Here is a 20,364-nt window from a genome sequence, read left to right on the forward strand (position 1 = left end):
CAGCATCAGTAATTGAGTGCACTGTTGATGTGGGATGCGAAGGTTGAACCTCCACTGGGTGTTCCTCAACATGAGGTTGAGCTGCATTTACTGGGTCAGAAGATTTGGTCTTCTATTTCCTTTGCTTGCTAGAAGCTATATCTGTGGAAGTAGATGTACTTCTCCCTCTCTTACTAGGGAGTTGAGTAGTTTTGTTTGGTACCTCTACTCTTTTCGGTACATTTCTCGCTGGATTATAGGATTTTGTAACACCCTTATAATCAGTAAATGCGTCTGGCACATTGTTTGCAATGTGTTGCAAATTGATGATTTTCTAAACTTGGAGTTCAGACTCTAAAGTACGTGGATCTAAGTTGGGTATGTCTAGGGCATCCCAATTGATTTCCTGGCATTGTTTGTGATGTGGTAAGTCTCCCCCTAATGCCGAAAAATGATCTTCATTGAAGATACAATCAGCGTACCGGGCCGTAAAGAGGTCCCCTATAGTAGGCTCCAGATACTTTATGATCGACAAAGATTTGTATCCCACATAGATCCCCAGTTTTCTATAGGGCCCATTGTTGTATGCTTCGGTGGTGAGATCGATACGTACGTAGCACAACCAAACTTTCGTAAATGGGAAATGCTTGGGGGATTTCCATGTACTAGTTGCAATGGGGACATTGCATGGTATGCAGTTAGTCACAATTAAATCAGTTCAGCAGCGTGTAAGACTGCATGACCCCAACATGAGGTTTGTAGATTGCAATTCTACAATAGCTGTCCAGCAATGAGCTTGATTCTCTTGATGAGAGACTCGGCTAACCCATTTTGTGTGTGGACATATGGGACAAAATGTTGTACTTGTATTCCTAAGGCCATACAATAGTCATTGAAGCCACGAGAGGAAAATTCAGCAGCATTATCCATCCTAATGGATTTTATTTGATGTTCAGGATGTTGCGCTTTGAGTTTGATAACTTGCACAATAATTTTGGCAAAAACATGGTTTTGTGTCAATAGTAGGGACACATGAGACCATCGTGTGGATGTGTCTATTAGAACCATGAATTACCTGAACGGTCCCGATAAAGGATTTATTAGACCACATATGTCCCCTTGAATTCGTTCAAGGAAGTTGAGTGGTTCAACTTGTATTTTGAGGAAAGAGGGCCTTAAAATTAATTTCTCTGTTGCACATGCGGTGCAAGTATAATCTGAGGATTGGGAAAATTTTGCATTGGTTGGCTTGTGACCAACAGAATTGCTAGTAATTTTTCTCATCATCCCTATGCCAGGGTGACCAAGGTGATCAAGCCAAGTTTGGAATACATTCACAATCTGAAAAATTACTTTGTACGCAACATGTTGTACGGGTTTTATGTATGAATAGTATAATCTAGACGAAGTTGAGGGAATTCTTTCGAGAATATCTCTGCCATATCCGTTATCCTTTGTAATGAGGAGGAACTCCTCATTATTTTGGTGATTGGTTTCGATATGATATCCATTTTTATGGATATAAGTTATAAGGTACGAGTCGAATCGGGATACAGAAGTGCATCCTCGTTTGTAATCGTTGTACCCATAGGGAGCATAATAATGGCTCGTCCAGAGCCTGCTATTACGGCATCGCGTCCAGTGATTGTTAAAACACTCGTCGTTCATACATTCCATAACATTCACAAATAAGTCAATTACATCAGAGTTCAAATAAAGTTATTACAAACCAAGTCTTTAAAGTAGTAGCGGAAGCAAATAGTTCTGAAAACACACACACACTTAGTTTAGTTATAGTGCTAGAGTCTGATCAATCCCACAACAGTAAAAGATAAGTTAGAATGACCACACCATTGGTCTATTGCGTCTCCCATGGCTGGGTAGAGACAGTTAATGCAATACCCATAGTACATCTGCAAAACAACATGGGAACAAAGCCCTGAGTACGAGAATGTACTCAGCTAGACTTACCTATCATAAACCAGAAATAATTGGCTCTAAGGATCATGTATGGATATATAGTGGACTATCTTGACACAACTTTGCATAAAAGCTTAAGTCACCAAGTGAGTAACCTTTCAAACATTTTAGCTCAAGTTAATGATTATTAACCTGCCATCTAGATTAGCACCTACGCTATAGCAATCACTTGATTCACATAATAGTACTAATTTAATGTACCATTTCCAGCTTCATCAACATACCATAACCGTCCAGTGTTCCATAAACATTACTATGATGACAAAGCTCAAGTTGAGTGCTCATTATCTAGGAGCGATGGTCATTGGGATTGACTCCTAACCAGCTGGTGATTTATTTCCCACACAAACCACAATCACTGATCAAGTGAGCTACAGGTAGGGATGAAAACGGTATGGATATTTTCCGACCATATTCGAGACCGAATTTGTTTAGATGGATTTAGATTTGTCTGTATTCGAGTCCAAATATTTAACATCCGATACCGTATCCGTATCTGAATACATAAATCACATATTTATGATGTCGACATCTAATCGTATCTTATCCGACATGGTTGATATTATCCGTATTCGAATCCGAATTTGATCAAAAATATGAAAACAAATATGATATCGATGATATCCGTCCGTATCCGATCTGTTTTCATCCCTAGCTACAGGTTACCGAATGCACTATTTAGGACTAAGTCGCGGGATCAATAGGCACCATCGTACCTAGGGACCGGCCGACTACTAGAGTGCACCATAGTTTAGCATTTACCAGGGCGCACCATAGCTTCGCATCGCGCCCCCGTCAGTCTCCTCATCTACCTCCAATACAGTGCATGGATCGGATTGATTCCCAGCCTAAATAGTGTCCCGGCTTCACGGTCAGAATGACTTATCCTTCCAGTTAAATGTGAGGCATGCATTCAACATGACAAGATGGCCGTCAATGATTGGTCCTTAATTAATACAAATAGAATTACTATGGTCCAACACCCCCATAAGGCTCTATCCAGTCTCAACTTGTTTCTCAACACTTGGTTATCCACCTTGACAGCAAACATATTTCCAACCATTTTGATGTCCACCTATAGCTCACAGGTGACAAAGAATCACCCGACTTTTATCGTGCTAAGCAAGCTAAGCATTGACTCCGAGCCTACACTACGTAGGACAAGATATATACAAAGGTGGTATTTCATGGATAATTAATGCATCAACAGTTGCAAGCAACCCCTATAATGCAATAATATATATATATATATATATATATATATATTATATATATATATATATATATATATATAAAAGTTAGTGGAAAATAGGGGAGACTTAGAATGCTTCAGGGCTTGTCTTTCTCAAATGACCTAGGGCGGTGATCCGGACACTCTTGCAGTTCCTCTTTCTGCTCCTCCACCTCGATAGCCTCCTGCACCACTGCTGCTTCCGGCTCCTCGAGTTTAGTCATAACTTTGTTCTCCTACGAGCCTATATGATGCATATGCTTAAGTAAGTAAACAATTAAAAGTACACATGATGTATGATTATGTAGGTGATTAATAGGAATGGTCATGGTTGATTAAGTACTTGAGTAAGTGCATACTTCTTCTCTAGTGAAGGAGTAGTATGATGCAAGGACAAGCATTACTCATTTCTACAAGGTAGTCAACGTCAACCAAGAACATATACCTTACTTACAATCATCCACTTCACCCCTTTTTCTACTCCTATTAATGCAAACCATCAGGTTTTGCAATGCTTCAAAGATACACCAAACTATTTATATTACTTTCAAGTTCTCACAAAGCAATTAATTATTTGTTAAATTATTACTAGGCTCATAACAACAACATATATTTCTAATGTTCAATAAATACTGTAAACATTATAGCAGCTCACAAACAGCTAGCATAGCCTAACATAAAAACTTCATTTGGATATATAACATGGTCTCGACAAAATTAACATTCATACTAGTCATAATCATGAAAAATACCCTATACATGAAAAAGTGTCAAACAACAGTTCAAATTTTTCTTAAACACTGTCTAGCATAAGGAAGCCAAGTTATTTCCATGCATAGAATATTTATTAAAAATCTTAAACCATAGTTATTCAAGCATTTAATTCACCAATAATTATTTTTGTATAGCAAATATCATGCTCTATATTTTTCACAAAGACTACATTGCTACACTAAGGTACTAAAACAAGAAGTACATTTTTTTGATCCTTATTTTATTTTCTACACATTTTATAAGAAATCAACATTTTCATGATTTAAATAAACCTATACAGAAATGTTCACAAACATGACATGCAAACATACCAAACTGTAGATCTACAAATATAGAGCACAGCAAAATTAGTTTCATCATTTTTGGAGCTCTAGAAACCAAGTTATGGGTTTTACAAACTTTAAACATTTTCTAGAAATCGTTTTCTTTGGATTTTCTAAAAACCTGCCCTGGAAAATGCTAGATACACCCAGATCTACACCAAAAGGAACCCTCCTATGACTTACAGTGGACCCTCAGGCCCACATGTCATCTTCTTCGTCGCAGGGGAGCACCTCGGTGAGGGGATCTCGTCGACGGTGAGCTCTCTAGCATCAGGGTAGGCACCAATCGACTCCCCGCAACGAGACAAGTGCGTTGGTGCCCTAGCTGAGGTCCCTCGAGCCCTGCACGGGGCTTGTCGTCGTGCATGGTGGCGCTGCTCGCCATGGCCCGGTCATCTCCGGTAACTCTACGAGGCTCTGAGGCGCACAGGAGCATCCTCGGCGTCGAGCAGGTCAAAAACACATGAAAAAGGGGAAGAAGCGGGGGTAGGATAGGGTTCACGTCGTAGCCAGAGGCACGCCAGAGCTCCGGCCAAACTCCGGCCATGCCTAGCGCCCACCAAGGGGCTTACCATCATGGTTGAGCATGCGCTGAGGCTCTGCAAGGTGGAGGGGAGGCTCTGGGTGTGCTCATCGCCGAGTTTGGGTGGAGGATGTTGTCGGCGGCGAGCTCCGAAGGCTTGGCGGTGATGGCGCTGTGGCAGCAATGCAAACTCTGATGGTTGTTGTGCGGGCGGGAGCGAGAGAGAGTGGATAGAGGAGACAGAGTGGAGGGAGGAGGGAGTGGGAGGCCGTGTTGTCCCTCCGACCGGGTTAAGCCCCTGTCGGAGTGACTGGCACCGCCCCCCGTTGCTGGTGTACGGCCACCACGTGGCCGTCGCCGGCTGGGACGTGGCGGGCGCGTCCGCACACGGGGAGGAGAAGCCGCGGGCAGGTCGAGCCGTGCACACGAGTGTGCCGAATGCGAGAGAGTTGGTCCAGCTGGAGGTTTGTCCCTTTCTCCTTTTTTTGAATTTCTTTTCCAAACTGGTTTGAAATGCGTTTTCAAACATTTTGGAAGCATTTTCAGAGGCTGACCCAAAAATAAAAGTTGCTCAAAATAAAATTCTCTATAACTTTGCTCCAAGGTGCAACTCAAGAATCCAAATAGATTTTGAATTACAAAATGAGCTTTGTTCTAGGTTTGATATAAATCTATTTTATAGAATTTGAATTTAAATTCTTTTCTCCAAAAATGTTACTTAAAGTTTCTAAATTAAGTTTAAGCACAAATCAATCAAATTCAAGCATCTCAATCATTTCAAGCATAGCATGATATTGTGGTAAATATTTTAACACTTAAAATGATGTGCATAAAATACCACTCAAACACATTGAATGCTATGAGATGAGATGCTCATGCTTATGCCAATGCTTATGTAGATTTTGTGAAGCCCTAATGCATGCTTAACACTAGGGTGTTATAGGACGGATGAACCCAATCTCCGTTTGCATTGGAACCTTGAACTTTGCACATGATGGTGAACTGAATTGTCATTTGTGGGAGCCATCAATACATAAAGAGGGTGGGAAAGAGGATTGCATATCACCATAGCCAGACTCTTTGCCAGATCTAGGCTCCTACTCACATTATTTGTGCACCTACTTATGGGATCGGCTACCAAAGGGGGTCACATGCAAGCTACCAAAAGGGATGAACCCTATGTATTATTAGCAATTCTAGAAATGGGACGAACCTGATGTGCCCTCAGGGGCACCCTCATTCAAGCTGCAATAGCCACTGCCCTCATGAGATGAAAGCACCACCGTCACTGCCTAAAAGCTCTAAGTTTGGTTTTAGTAATTGAATAACTACTAGTGGAATAATACTTTTAAATTAAGTTGTGATTGATCTAGGGTCATCATCAAGGTGTTGAGCAAGGCTATGAGATGGATGATATGATGATCATGCCATATGGACAAGCTCACACTTGGAGATAAAAAGAGGTCATGAAAACAAGCCCGAAGGCAAAGGTATATGCTAGGAGAATTCATTTTGCTGGCCATCACGCAATCAAGTGTGTGGTCTGGTTTAGGATAGATAGCAGTACTATTAAAAGGGGAAATCTAATGCAAAATAGTTATCTAGTGCTACTAGGTTTGAAGTAATTTTGCATATGAATTGGACCTAGTGACGTGGTGATATGCAAGTAAAAAACAATTAGAAGCTTACTCATCACCTATGGTGATGGTGTTCATGTTGGAACACATTGGAGTTAGAAAATTTGAATCACTTGCGATGTTTGTGACTTAGCGTAGATTCGCTACACTCTTCAAAACGGTTTGATGCCCCTAGAAAGAGATCACCGGAGAAAAGGGTGAACAATGAGCACTTAACTGAGTCTTTTGCCACCAAAATTTTCTAGTGGTCACCCCACTGACACCACCAGATAAAGTGCTATTGAGAGAGAGGCTTGTGAGGGTGTTTTATATGAGGCCATTGGAATTCTTGTGGGTGGCCACCTAAGCTTTCTAGTGACCCACCTAAACCTCTTGGGTGCAGCAAACATTAAGGTCTTGGTGGCACTAATGTATCCAGTACATGCACCTCCATAGGAGAAACGATAATAGAGCCATTGGAAACCTAACAAGTAGTTTTCCTTTGACTGATGGTGGATAGTCATTAGATTTCCACAGTGCTAGCACCAAGATACACACCGAATAAAGCACAGGTCTGCAAATTTGAGATGATTTTTAGGCCATCTAATCTTCATAACCCATGCTCTGGTGGTCATCACAGATTTTTGGTGACCCAAAAATAGCACACTAGCAAGTTTTCAACAACTAGTGTGTGATGGGGGCTTATAAATAAGGGGTGTTGTTAACCCTGTGGCAGTCACTTGGCTTCTGAACCGAACACACACTCATTTGAACTCTTGAGATACCCTCTACTCACCTCTTTGCTTGTTGCTTAATCCAAATTGAGATTGAGAGAGATCTAGTGCATTTGCCTAGTTGATTTGCATCTAGTGGCACTAGGTCATCGTTTATTGTTATGGTATTGCTACTCTTGGTGGTTTCCACCACCTAGATGGCTTGGAGTAGTGGGGAATTAGAGCACCATATTGGTGATTGTTTGGATCGAATTGATCGATTTGTGAGGGGTGTAGGGCTCACACTATGGGAGATAGCAAAGGGTAACTCTAGTGGAATGCTCTAGGCTAGTTGGAGTGCTCTTTGTTGAGTTCATTCTAGCATCACCCAAATTGTGGTCAAGCTTGTGAAGCTTGTTAGCATGCAAATCATTCACCTAGAGACCTGCCTCAACGAGGATGTATATATGTTGCAGTCAAGCAACCAAACATTAGGGATAAAACATGTCTCACTTGCCTCGATGTTCTGCTATAGCACACTTGTGTGCTTTGCATTCATTTACTTACTTGTTTGTATAGTTGCTTGCTTAGTTGTGTAGATCTCTAGTTGCATTGTTAGGTGTTATTTGATTGGTTTAAGTAGCTAGTTTAGTTGCATGACTAGTTTAGTCCAACTAGAGTAGTGCTAGCCTCTTGTGTGTTTTTGTGAATTAGTAGTCGTGCTAGTCTTGCACTAGACTTGTGTAGGGGTCTTGCATTGGGTGAATTAAGTTAGGAAAGGTAGTGGCTATTAGGTTCTCATTTTACAGTAATGACTTTGCTCTAGTGATTATGTTTTTGTAAATAATTTGTTAATAGGCTATTCACTGCTAGCCATTTAGATCATTTCACCACCCTCAGCTGCTAGAAGCATTGGCAGAGAGAGAGAGAGAGGAGAGAGATTGAGAAGCACCTGCAAGATAAGAGAGTGGCAGCAATTGAGTCAGTTGATGAAGAGATGGAGGGAGCTAGAGAGAGAGGGTTGACTAGCTGAGTGAGTAAGATGGTGCATTATATTCTAAGTCTTGATAAGTCTTGAGAAGGGCTTTGGAATGGACCTCAGCCTTTTAACATAGGTGTGCCTCTTAACAGGTCCTCCTCTTAAAATGAATCCCATTTTTAGAGGCATACCTTTTTAGGAGGTCCGCCTCTATTAATCAATTTAGGATATGGTTATATATCAAATCCATAAATAAATCAACTGCCTTTGAAGTTTGCTCGCTATTTCGGGAGGCTATCAATCAATTTAGTAGATGGTTATATATATATCAAATCCATAAATAAACTAACTGTTTCTGAAGTTTGCTCGCTATTTCAGGAGGTAGTGCCGATTTGTGATCCTCTCTGCAAATAAAATGGCTTGTTCCTAAAATAGACTTTGTGCTATTGGATGCTATAGCACCATGGGCTTAGTAGAAAGCTTAATAGTGGGCCTGGGAGCAGCTTTGGCGAAGGGCAGAGCCCCCACGATAGTCAGTGGGGTGCTTTTTTTTTTTGTTAAACTATTAAAAAAGCCAGGTACTATAACCCACTTGTGGAATCTAAGATTTTCTGCCACTTATTAGCCAGTGGAAGTCACGATAGGTTGCTTGTGATCTGTGCTTTACACTGATGACAAGACATAGGTGGACACTACTGCCAACTCTGAAATTAGATTTTTGGCCATATCTAATGTTTTATTTTCTAGTAGTGAATCCCTGGACTATTACCGCTTTTCTGTTCATCACAATTGAGACAAATGACATCGCTTGATTTTCCATGCATATCTTTCACCACTAATATCTTGTAGAACATAAAATCCTCCTAAATTATGAAAATTACAAGTGTTCTTCCAATCAAATCTAAACATATTATATGTTCTCAAGGTAAATAATTCAGAAGTTATTGGTGTTCTTTAGTTTTTAATGCTTGTTCCCGGAGGGCTAATAAGAAAGATTATGGCACACAATTTTTATATTTTTTATTTTAGAAAAGGAGGTTTCCCTGCTTTACTGATCATAAAGCAAAAAGTATCAACATTTACAACATATGCATATAGGCGCGTCCGCCAGCCAATGGTTCTAAACCACTCCAGGATCAAATACATTGTCCACAAGTAAAATCAAACCAGAACTCAGCTGAATCACAATGTTGTAGGCCAGCTCCGAAGGCTGAGATCCCGATGTTGGTGGACCGGAAAGGTGCCAACCTATTCCAGGAGGCAGCACCGCTCTTTGTTCTATCTTCTGTGTCACCACCATCAGTTTCTCCTCTACCAGTCCAGTGAACATTGGTCTCCATCTTCTTAGCGTCTTTGAGATCCATAGCAGCCACGTTGTCGGTTGTGTTTGACCATAGTGTCCATGAGGCGCCTTTTGGATTGTAGGAAAACACAAAGATAAAAATGTAGCATTCCTATTCCTATGGATTGAGCTACCGAAGTGTTCAAAGGAATCTCTTGCAGAAAAAAATGTAGGAAACTTTTTGTTGTGTTTGATTCCATAGGAAAATCATGGGGAAAACATTCACTCAAACCTCATGTTTCTCGCTTCCTGTGTTTTTTTTCTGAAGCTGATTTAAACACCTATGCTAAAAAATCATTTGTTTTCATTCCTTTGTTTTGCGTATGCATTTCCTACCTTGTTCCTGTGTTTTTCCTATTTCTGCATTTTTTTCAATCTTGTGTTCCACAGGTGCCTAAGTTTTACACAGGTTTGACTATTTTCCTGTTTCCTCCGTCGTTTTTGTTTGTTAATATACCACTTGCCTTACTTAGCTAACTCTTTTTAAAACATTATAGCTAATTAGCTATATTTGTAATCATTGGCAATAAATAAGTGTTTACACAAGAATGTGTGTATTACACACTGAAAACACAGATTTAACCAAATTGAATTATCCTTATATATTTTGAAAACTAAATGCACATCTGTTTTGAATATGAAAATTGCTTCATACTATATATATATATATATATATATATATATATATATATATATATATATATAGCCACGACATTGGTTCAAGCCTTCTATGAAGAAGTCAGTTAGGTGCTGCACCGGTCTGGGAAGAACCAATTGATTAAATGTCAAAAAGGGACGCACACGAATTTCTTAGGACTTTGAACGTTGCCGCTGAACAGATAAATTGAAGAGTTCCAAAGTACAGACTAAAGTGCAATGCAGATTTGGGACAAGTTCAATTCAACTGCAAGTGGAGCAGAGAAGAATAAAACGGCTGCAATTGGCCGGCGGTGGAGAATTCTTTACATATTGCGCGCGTGTGAGATAAAATGACTTGGCTAGTGCCTAGTGGACTAATGGGGAGGAAGATGTCATGTCTGACAAGTAGAGATGAAAACGGATCAGAGACGAACAGATATCATATTTGTTTTCATATTTCTACCATATCGGATAAGATAGAATTATATGTCAACATCATAAATATACGATTTAAGTATTCGGATACGAATACGATATCGGGTGTTAAATATTCGGACTCGAATTATGGACAGATTTGAATCCTTTTAAATGAATCCGGTCTCGAATATAGTCGAAAAATATTCATACTATTTTCATCTTGCTGACAAGTAGGAACGACGACGCACCAAAATGGTTATCTACTTATTATGGTAATATATGTTCCATAGATATATAGCTAGTGGGGAGTGTATACTGTACACATAAAATGATTATCATATAGGCAAATATTTTAATCTGCCACCTATATGAATAATTTAAAATCATAATTCTGAGATTTTCAAATAAGATTTTAAAAGTATAATTTTGAGATTATCATCGGTGGTTAATGACCTTGCAGCAGCTACGCTATAGGTTGAGGGCGATGATCCAGCCATTCGATCAAATCCTGCAAGGTGAGGCTCCACCGCAGGACACACGCGGCGTACTGATCTATGTGACCTATCAATTATTTTGTACTGCATCGATCGCCTAATATTTTGCATAGATAGGAATCGTGATATTTTGCATATCGCGCGCGGATGAGGTGCTAGTTGATCCAATGATTGTATTAGTTGTTGAAATTAAATAAGGCATAACAAGTTGATGACCTATCAATTATTTTGTTCAAGATAATTACAAAAAACTTTTTTAAACGATAAATTATATATGGAATCGTTAGGTTTTAAGCGGATGTATAAAATCACACACATGAAATTCGTTTTCCAAAGAAATCAGTCATCCAGTCATGTGTTGCTAGTGCTATAAATGTATGATACACGTGTCTGACTGTCTGAGTGTATATATATATTCCACGCAAGACAGTTTTTTTTCAATTCCTGGCCGCCCGGGAAGAAAACCGTGAAGTTTCTTTAATTTGGCACGAGAATGAAAATGTGATTAAGAAATAGCCAACGCGGTGGAGACCGTACGCTGACTTTGCTGATGTTTTAGGTGCGACCAAAAATGTGAAGTAGCCCACCGAGAGTTTGTGCGCCGTACGTACATACGTACACATTCCATTATTATCTAAAAAAACGTACATACGTACACTGGCTATTTAATGTCGACGTAGACGACCCGGATTTACGGTTTAGGTCTTGTTAGTTCACCCAAAACTAATTTTTTTTAAAAAAAAATTCTTGTCATATCAAATCTTATGGTACATGTATGGAGCATTAAATATATATGAAAACAAAAACTAATTTTACCTGTAAATCGCAAGACGAATCTTTTAAAACTAGTTACTCTATGATTAGATAATGTTTGTCAAATAAAAATAAAGTGCTACAGTGTCAAAATCAAAAACTTTTTAGATCTAAACAAGGCCTTATATATATAGCGGTTTATAATTTTAAAAAAACTCCACTTGCGAGGTATGACTGCCTCCGGGCATTATGATTATATCATGAATGATAAATAGAAATGGACATTCAATTATACAAGAAATATCTTATATATGAGAGAGCAATAAAATAGTCATAACATCATGTTTATTCGCTATCACTATAAAAAACAGTAACCTCAGTAGTCTCATGATAGTTAAAACGGGTTAGAGTTATTTGGTGCATATCGTACCACGCAATTGCCTAGGCTATAAAGAATTATGGGCCAAGAGGCCTATTATCTTAAATATCAGTTGCTGAGTTCTAACTCACTAGATCTGGTTAGATACATAGCGTGTAGATATTACCGTGGTCACGATAAATACTATAGAGTCTGTTTCGATCTAGGTGACTAAACTTTAGTCACCCCTTTTAGTCCTATTTTATTTAGTGCCTAAAGACCCACATAGAGGATTAGTCCATTAATCCCTTTGTGAAGTGATTAAGAGAACTAAACTATAAAAAAGACACCCCTGTCCCTAATTAATGCACGCGCCCCGCTCCTCGTGGCGTCCCCGAGGCACACCCCCCTAGCCCACCATCGTCCCCCCACTTGGTGCTCGGAAGAGCCACTGCTCCACTACGCCAATTGGAGTCGCCCCCATCGCTACTTGTGCTCGCCGGCTAATTTCACCGACCGCCACACTTCTACACCGCCGCCGCCACCATGCTTGAGCCTGACGCCGCTGCCACGCTGTTGCCGGAGTCGCCACGCGAGGAGCACACCGCCATTGCTCTAAGAGAGAGAAAGGAGTGAAGGTGTGTTTTGGTCATTGTATAGCAAGGTTAATGACCTTTAGGCCTTATTTAGATCACCTCAAAATCCAAAAACTTTTCAAGATTCCCCGTCATATTGAATCTTATGACACATGCATAAGGCACTAAATGTAGACGAAAATAAAAACTAATTGTACAGTTTGTGTCTGTAATTTACGAGATGATTTTTTTGAGACTACTTAGTCTATAGTTAGATAAACAAACGAAAGTGCTACATTATTAATATCCAAATTTCATAATTAAACAAGGCCTTAGTCCTTCCATCCGAACAGGGTAGAAACTAAAGTTTAATTCAGGAAACTTTAGTCTAGGGACTGATGGTCCGAAAACAGTCCCTTAGCCCACGTAGAAATTGATTAGCTCATCATGCGATGCATTTAAAAGATACGAAAAAAATGCAGATGTTTCGATCGGCCAACTCCAATCTGAACATCGGTTGTATTTGCAGCCAACGCAATGAATGCACGCTGAATTGAAACGCGCAGCGCAGGAAGTGAGCATTTGGTCACCACAAGCAAAGCATTCGCCTTGACCCAGCATTAATTAATTAATTAATTAAATTATTAAACTACTATACTAGTCTGCTGCCGCGCCACCACCCGCTGCATAGAATTTTTTTTCCCGCTTCGATCTTCCCTGTTCCTTCCCGACTCCCGTCGTCTTCTTCTTCCTCCTGTTTTCGCTGTTGTTCGACTCTCGTGCAGCACATTGCATTGCAATGGCTATATATACCTGCCTCCATGCAAAGCTTCATGCCACATATATAACAAGCAGACACACACATACACAAGCCATTGCCAGCGTATAGACTACTTACGTTACTAGCTAGTAGAGAGCCAGCGTACGTTTCCGATCGATCCAGGTCGACCGTCGACGACAATGCCATCTTTGCAAGCTGCCACGGCGCCCATGGCGGCGAAGAAGCAGCTGCCGGCAGCGGCGGCGGAGGAGACCAATAAGAGCATGGCCGCCCTGATGCGCCTGCTCCGTGCAACCATGTCGGAGGAAAAGCAGGCCGGTGGTGCGGCAGCCATCGGCGCCGGCGGAACCGGGGAAGAGAAAGTGGAGTGGCTCCGGTCGCAGCTCATCGGAAGCGACGTCGAGTTCGACACGCCGTTCGGCCGCCGCGCGCTGACTTACGCCGACCAGACGGCGTCCGGCCGGAGCCTGCGGTACATCGAGGACTACCTCGTCAAAGAGGTCCTCCCCTTCTACGGCAACACGCACACGGAGGACAGCCACGTCGGGAGCAAGACGACGCGCCTGGTGCACAAGGCGTCGCGCTACGTGAAGCGCTGCATGGGCGCCGCCGGCCCCGGCGACGCCATGCTCTTCTGCGGCGCCGGAACCACGGCGGCCATCAAGCGGCTGCAGGAGGTGATGGGGATCGCCGTGCCCTCCGTCGAGCTGCGCGCGCGCGTCGCGGCGCAGCTCCGCGCCGAGGAACGGTGGGTGGTCTTCGTCGGGCCGTACGAGCACCACTCCAACCTGCTGTCGTGGCGCCGGAGCCTCGCCGAGGTCGTCGAGATCGGCGTCGACGAAGACGGGCTGGTGGACGTGGCCGCGCTCCGCCGCGCGCTCGCGTCGCCGGAGTTCGCGGACCGGCCCATGCTGGGGTCCTTCTCGGCCTGCAGCAACGTGACGGGCATCGTGACGGACACGCGGCGGATCGCGCGCGTCCTGCACGAGCATGGCGCCTTCGCGTGCTTCGACTTCGCCGCCAGGTAACAAGCTTGTCTGAATAACAAAGAAAATTAACAAAAATGCATACAACACAACGACAACGTAGCTTTCATGATCAGTTCATGACAGCCATGGAATGTCGCTCTCATCTTCGTTTAATACTAGTACGTACATGCATATGAATGCTGAGAGCATGACAACGATGGATTTTGACATTCTAGGATAGGGCTGACTTATTTTAGTCATCAAGTTTCTTGTTATTGATGACTTGCTCAAAATTGGTGTACGTCACACATGGGAAAATTCTTCGTTCTGTGCACACAAAAATTACAAATTAAATTTGCAAAACGAAACTACAATTGGGCAATATCTTTTTTTTTTTATCCTAGCTGCTACAAGTTGTAGGGAGAAACAATCTTCAGCATTGAACTTTTACTTTGCTGTGCATACTGATGACAAGTAAACATTTATGTCATTCCACGCTACTAGCTTTGAATATATTTGATTCATCAGACATCGATCTATCAGTGCATATATACCTAGCTAATTTTATCTGCTTCTTGTATTGAATATATATATATATATATATATATATATATATATATATATATATATATATATGAGATGAGACTACATGACAGTACACGATCGAACTGCCCATCTTGATCCAAGTATTAAGTATGAATATAATTGGAACTACTTATATGTAACATATAATATGTCGACCTGCGGCTGTGTATGTTTTCTTTCCCTCTTGAAGTGGACTAATTGCTTGCACCATTTACTCTTTTCTAGCTAATGATGTCAGGGGAAGAAATTAAATGACGACCGAAAATTCTAGTGAATTCGCTAGCTTTGACTCAGAGAAAAAAAATGACTTTGATTGGAAGACCAAAATTGTAATTAAGAGCGCTCTAGTTGTGTATATAGGTCAACCAGGAAATTTCTTGTTCTTAACATACAAATCCATCCTTGGACTTTATTAACCCCTAGATAAACTACTATCAGCCGAATGAATTTTTGATCAGAAATAGTATTAAGTATGACATATATTGGCAATTTGGCATATCAGTTCAGTGTGCTTCAAAATGATGAGCACAACAAAGAAATACATGCATCATCAGTTCTAACGATCTAGTTCCTTCAATTTGTGCAGTGGACCATACGTGAAGATTGACATGAAATCTGGTGAAATCGACGGCTACGATGCAGTCTTCTTAAGCCCACACAAATTTGTTGGTGGACCGGGCACACCAGGCATCCTTGTGATGAACAAAGCACTCTACCGGCTCAATTCCCAGCCTCCCTCTACATGCGGCGGTGGCACCGTGGCCTACGTCAACGGCTTCAACGAGGAGGTGAGACAGCAATAACCTGTGTTCCGTACAATTGACACTTATCTTCTAGTAAAAAACAAATTAAAACTTTAAAAATAATTGTGCTGTATCTATGAAACTTGTAGGATACATTGTACTACTATGATATCGAGGAGCGGGAGGATGCAGGCACACCACCAATCCTCCAGAAGATCCGTGCATCGCTCGCATTTTGGGTCAAGGAGTACATTGGGTATGACATGATGAGCCTCAGGGAGAAGGTTTACTCAGAGATGGCAATGAAAAGGCTCGTCAGCAACCCAAACATAAGGGTTCTTGGAAACACAGACGTAGAACGCCTACCAATCTTCTCCTTCCTAATCTACCCTCCTGTCACCAATAATCCTTTGCCTGAAGCTGCTGCTGCTGCTGATGATGAGCCTGGTTTCAAGCGTCTGCCACTCCATGGCCGTTTTGTCACCAGGCTTCTTAATGATCTTTTCGGCATCCAAGCAAGAGGTGGCTGCGCATGCGCAGGCTCCTATGGCCATACATTGCTCAACATAAACAACGACCTTTCCCTTCGCATCCGGTCTGCAATTCTTGAGGTATGTATATATGTTCAGACTGTGGGACGATGGTTATAGTATATGTATCCTCATTTTGTCAGACAAAATTTGTACTAATAATCCTACTGTCATCTATTTGTCACATTTTTCAGGGTTACAGTGGACTGAAGCCAGGATGGACAAGGTTGAGTTTTGCTTACTACTTGTCCAAGGAGGAGTTCAATTTCATCCTGGCTGCCATCGAGTTCATCGCCTTGTATGGCCATAGGTTCATCCCTCTGTACAAATTCGACTGGATTACCGGTGACTGGACATTCCAGAAGCAGGCGATCAAGTACCATATGATGAAGGAGGAGCTCGCTCTTGCCACTGGTCTTCATCTCTTGGCTGAGAATGACCAGCCAAAGGTTTTGAACAAATTGGTGAAGAGACCTGGGGTTAATCATGACAAGTTTGAGAGCTACTTAGAGCATGCCGAGAAAATTGCACTGTCATTGCCAGATATTGGTCAGCAGACTGTCAGCATCCCAAGAGGAGTAGACCCTGACTTGGTTCTCTTTCATATATAGTGAACATCTTTGTTCCCTTACCTAAAAGTATATAGTGAACATAGACTATGACTGTAGCAATAAAAGGCAGGTGGCATAGCATCTGAGTTTGCCAACCTAGTTATCGTTTTTCTAAAAATTGTTCCCCTTTGCCAGACTCTATCCTGTGTCGGAGCTTCCAGTACATCACAAAGAATTCCAAAACGTGAGGGATAGTGTTATTTTCTATACATCACAGGTCCATGGATGTGGAATTTTTATTTCTTAATACATTTTTCTTCAGAATTTACAAAACTGTGCCAGCATGTGTACAGTTACAGAAATCACCTATTGTCTTTCTTGGGAAAACGACTTTGAAATTTCTTTTTCTTGGTGGACAAAATTACGACCTAAGATCGCCCAATGGTAATATGAATTTGTATAATCATTTATGGGCGAGAATGATGTGATGCAAGCTCGATCCCATTTATGTATCGTGACAAGCACAATGCTTTTTTTCTCTCTCATATTCAAATAAGGGTATGTTTGGCAAGGCTCCTTTCTGGCTCCGGCTCTGCCTTCTTCAGAAAAGCCCTGCCAAATGTTTTTCTGAAGGAACTGTTTTTCAGAAAAGCCGTTTTGGAGAAACCATAAATTATGGCTCCTCCAAAATGGCTCTAGCTCCTCCGGAAGAACCGCTCAGGAGGAGATGTACCAAACATCCCCTAAACTAGTGAGTGAAGCCACTTTAATTATTTTCATTAATCAGCTCCAGGTTCTATTATTAGCGGCAAAATAGGAAAGAAAAAGAAGCAGTTAAATCTATGATTGACTTTTCGGACAAAAAAGGCAGAACTTTCAACTCTTTCTCCAAAATGAGAAAGATAATCTTAGCTGTCTAAAAGATAGATCTCATTTGTTGAGAGAAGAAGAAATTGCTTGGTTTGAACATTTGAAGACAAAAAAAACTATTAGAAAGTGACAACAACACAAAATATTTCCATCTTATTGCAAATGGCAAGCAAAGAAAAAAAAAACGTATATTCTAGTTGGAAGGGAGTAATGCAATGTTAAAAGATGAAAACAAATTAAAAGAACAAATCTCTAGAGCAAGGGTGTTAGTACAATATATACATGATGCAATCCAAGCAGGTCGTAAATTTGGTGGAATAATCTCATTCCTCATAGTAGTATTCTTTGGTGCAGGTCGAATTGCAAGGGCAAAGATGATACGGTAGTGAACGTCCTTATTCTGTACCACTAAATGTATCCTTTAGACGAGGTTTGAATAATGCAAATCGAATGACTTGGCCGGTTTGACCTAGTGTCAAAAGTTATTGTATGCCTCACAAATGAGAAGGATATGTGTTTCCGATAGAAAACCTTACCAAAAATGGCATGTTTACATTCTGGTCCTTATACCTAGCTTCCATCCGAGAAGTTGTCCCCTTTGATAAAAGTCCTGAAAATTTAAAATACCACTTAAAATTAAAATATTCATGTGGTATTTAAAAAAAAGGCTAACCCTTACGAAAGACAACTTTGCAAAAAGGAATTGGCAAGAAAATGTCAAACGTTCTCTTTGTAGTTTGGTCGAAAATATTCAACATTTGTTTTTTGACTACCACTTTGCATATTTCGCTTGGAGTACCGTGCGTATCACTTTCAGATTTCGAGCACCTACTATCTTTGTTAACCTATTTTTGGTTCCTGGCTACATGAGTTAAGCTTAAAGCTCACAAACCAAATTATGCTAGAAGCTACTGCACTATATGTTGGTCAATATGGTTGAATAGAAATGATATGTATTTAACAAAGCTAAGTCTAATACACTGATGCAGCTAATTTTCAGATGATATTTTGGATCAGACAGTGGTCCATGCTACATAGGGAAGACGAACAACCAAAGTTCAAGAACGGTTGCAGACGGTGGGAGTCTACGATCATGGATGTCTTTGCGAAGCTTGGATGGAACTTCTTGAATTGCATTGCAGCCTAGTTTTTCCACTTTTTTTTCCTGTGTGGACTATGTGGGCTGAAACTAGCTTTTGTTTCTTTTTGCGTTTGTTAGCCTAGTGGCTCTTGCTTGTTTTGTGACTACAGCTGTGTGGATTGTAGAGACTAAAACTTTGGTTCCATTATTTAAAAAAGAAAATATTAATTATTAGTTTATAAGGAACAAGGTAGTCATAGATCAACTCATTCTATTAAAAAAAAGAGTGAGATAATGATGGACCACATCATTCCACCGATATAACACACACATATATATATATATATATATATATTCCTACTCCCACCTAGATTTACAGAATTGTGCCTCCTAACGTAGTGCTGGGGATTTCATTAGCGGGTTAAAGAAAAGAAGTGGACCCGTTAGTATTTTGAATATAAATACGTAGTTATCAGATCTGCTTTGCCCCATCCGTAACTTTCCGATCGGAACAGAAACTCAGCGGGCGCCCTCTATTTATGGTGGAGCACGAACCCTCCAAAATCTCCCCATGGGTAAAGGTAATTATTAATTTAAGAGGCAAAATTAATCTCTGATTCATTCTTGTTGATATGAACATATAGTAGGTGACCGGGACGACGACGATTTTGTGATATCTGCCGATTAAATCAGTGGAAGGGCAAAAACCTTCTTTCGTTTCATCACCAGGCGGCACTCGCTTTCTTCGGCGATGACTATAGGCTGCTGAGATGGATACAAGGTCGGCGTCTCTTCTCCGGCGGCGGCGACTGGCCACCAGCACCAAACAATCAGGTGAATCCGATTTCTTACTGTAGTAATCGATTTATTTATTCCAATCTAAACTCCTTACACCTTGCAGATTTGTATTTAATATCTTTGCATATTGCAAATCCGAATAGGAGGCTTATCATTGCAGATCCTGTTGATTCCATTGATCTTGTTGCTATCACATTCCTACTTAAATCAAATCATCTGACATCTTCTCGCTCTCTCATTGTCTCTGGCGGCGGCGGCGATCTTTGCTTCTCTGCACTTGTCGTCGACGGTCACTTGAAATTAAAAAAAGTATTTCTAGATATGTTTCAGAGAAGTGTATGTTTAGATACTTTTTCAAAGAAGTGTATATTTAGATACTTTTGAAAGAAGAGTATGTTTAGATACTTTATCACAGAAGAGTATCATCGACACTCTTTTTATAAATTATAAGGTTTCATTCGATACTTCCTTGAACATCGACACTCTTTTTGTAAATTATAAGATTTCATTCGATACTTCCTTGAATATGTGGTTATATCACCGGGTACATTTTTAGACTATAGTAGTGGCAATACATTGTTCTACATTATTTTTAATAAAGTTTGTTCTATATTTTCCTGGTACAATTATATTTCATACTACTACTACTATATTATAATTTTTTTTTCTCAGAGTAATGTAATCTCATTACTCAGCGATGATGTATGTACGTATACATACTCCTAAATAATTAAACAATTTTCAATGTATATATACATACT

At 40.7% G+C, this 20,364-nt stretch overlaps 1 protein-coding gene and 1 long non-coding RNA gene across 2 annotated transcripts; both read left to right on the top strand.

Moving 5' to 3' along the window:
• Positions 13,519 to 17,163, top strand: LOC8084748. The gene is made up of 4 exons (XM_002441914.2): positions 13,519 to 14,501; positions 15,617 to 15,818; positions 15,923 to 16,384; positions 16,498 to 17,163. Exons 1-4 carry the CDS (start codon positions 13,657 to 13,659, stop codon positions 16,912 to 16,914), a joined length of 1,926 nt encoding a protein of 641 aa, XP_002441959.2. The 5' UTR covers positions 13,519 to 13,656; the 3' UTR covers positions 16,915 to 17,163.
• Positions 19,462 to 20,067, top strand: LOC110429581. The gene is made up of 2 exons (XR_002446683.1): positions 19,462 to 19,639; positions 19,914 to 20,067. It is a non-coding gene; the product is annotated as an uncharacterized LOC110429581 (long non-coding RNA).

Source organism: Sorghum bicolor, chromosome 8 (assembly GCF_000003195.3).
Source record: "Sorghum bicolor cultivar BTx623 chromosome 8, Sorghum_bicolor_NCBIv3, whole genome shotgun sequence".
In the NCBI taxonomy this organism is placed as follows: domain Eukaryota; kingdom Viridiplantae; phylum Streptophyta; class Magnoliopsida; order Poales; family Poaceae; genus Sorghum; species Sorghum bicolor.

Bases quoted from the DNA above. Each gene is read 5' to 3' on its own strand.
- LOC8084748 (XM_002441914.2), top strand. From the start codon at position 13,657: ATGCCATCTTTGCAAGCTGCCACGGCGCCCATGGCGGCGAAGAAGCAG. The intron at 14,502-15,616 runs GTAACAAGCTTG...CAATTTGTGCAG, and splicing joins TGCTTCGACTTCGCCGCCAG to TGGACCATACGTGAAGATTG. The intron at 16,385-16,497 runs GTATGTATATAT...CACATTTTTCAG, and splicing joins TCCGGTCTGCAATTCTTGAG to GGTTACAGTGGACTGAAGCC.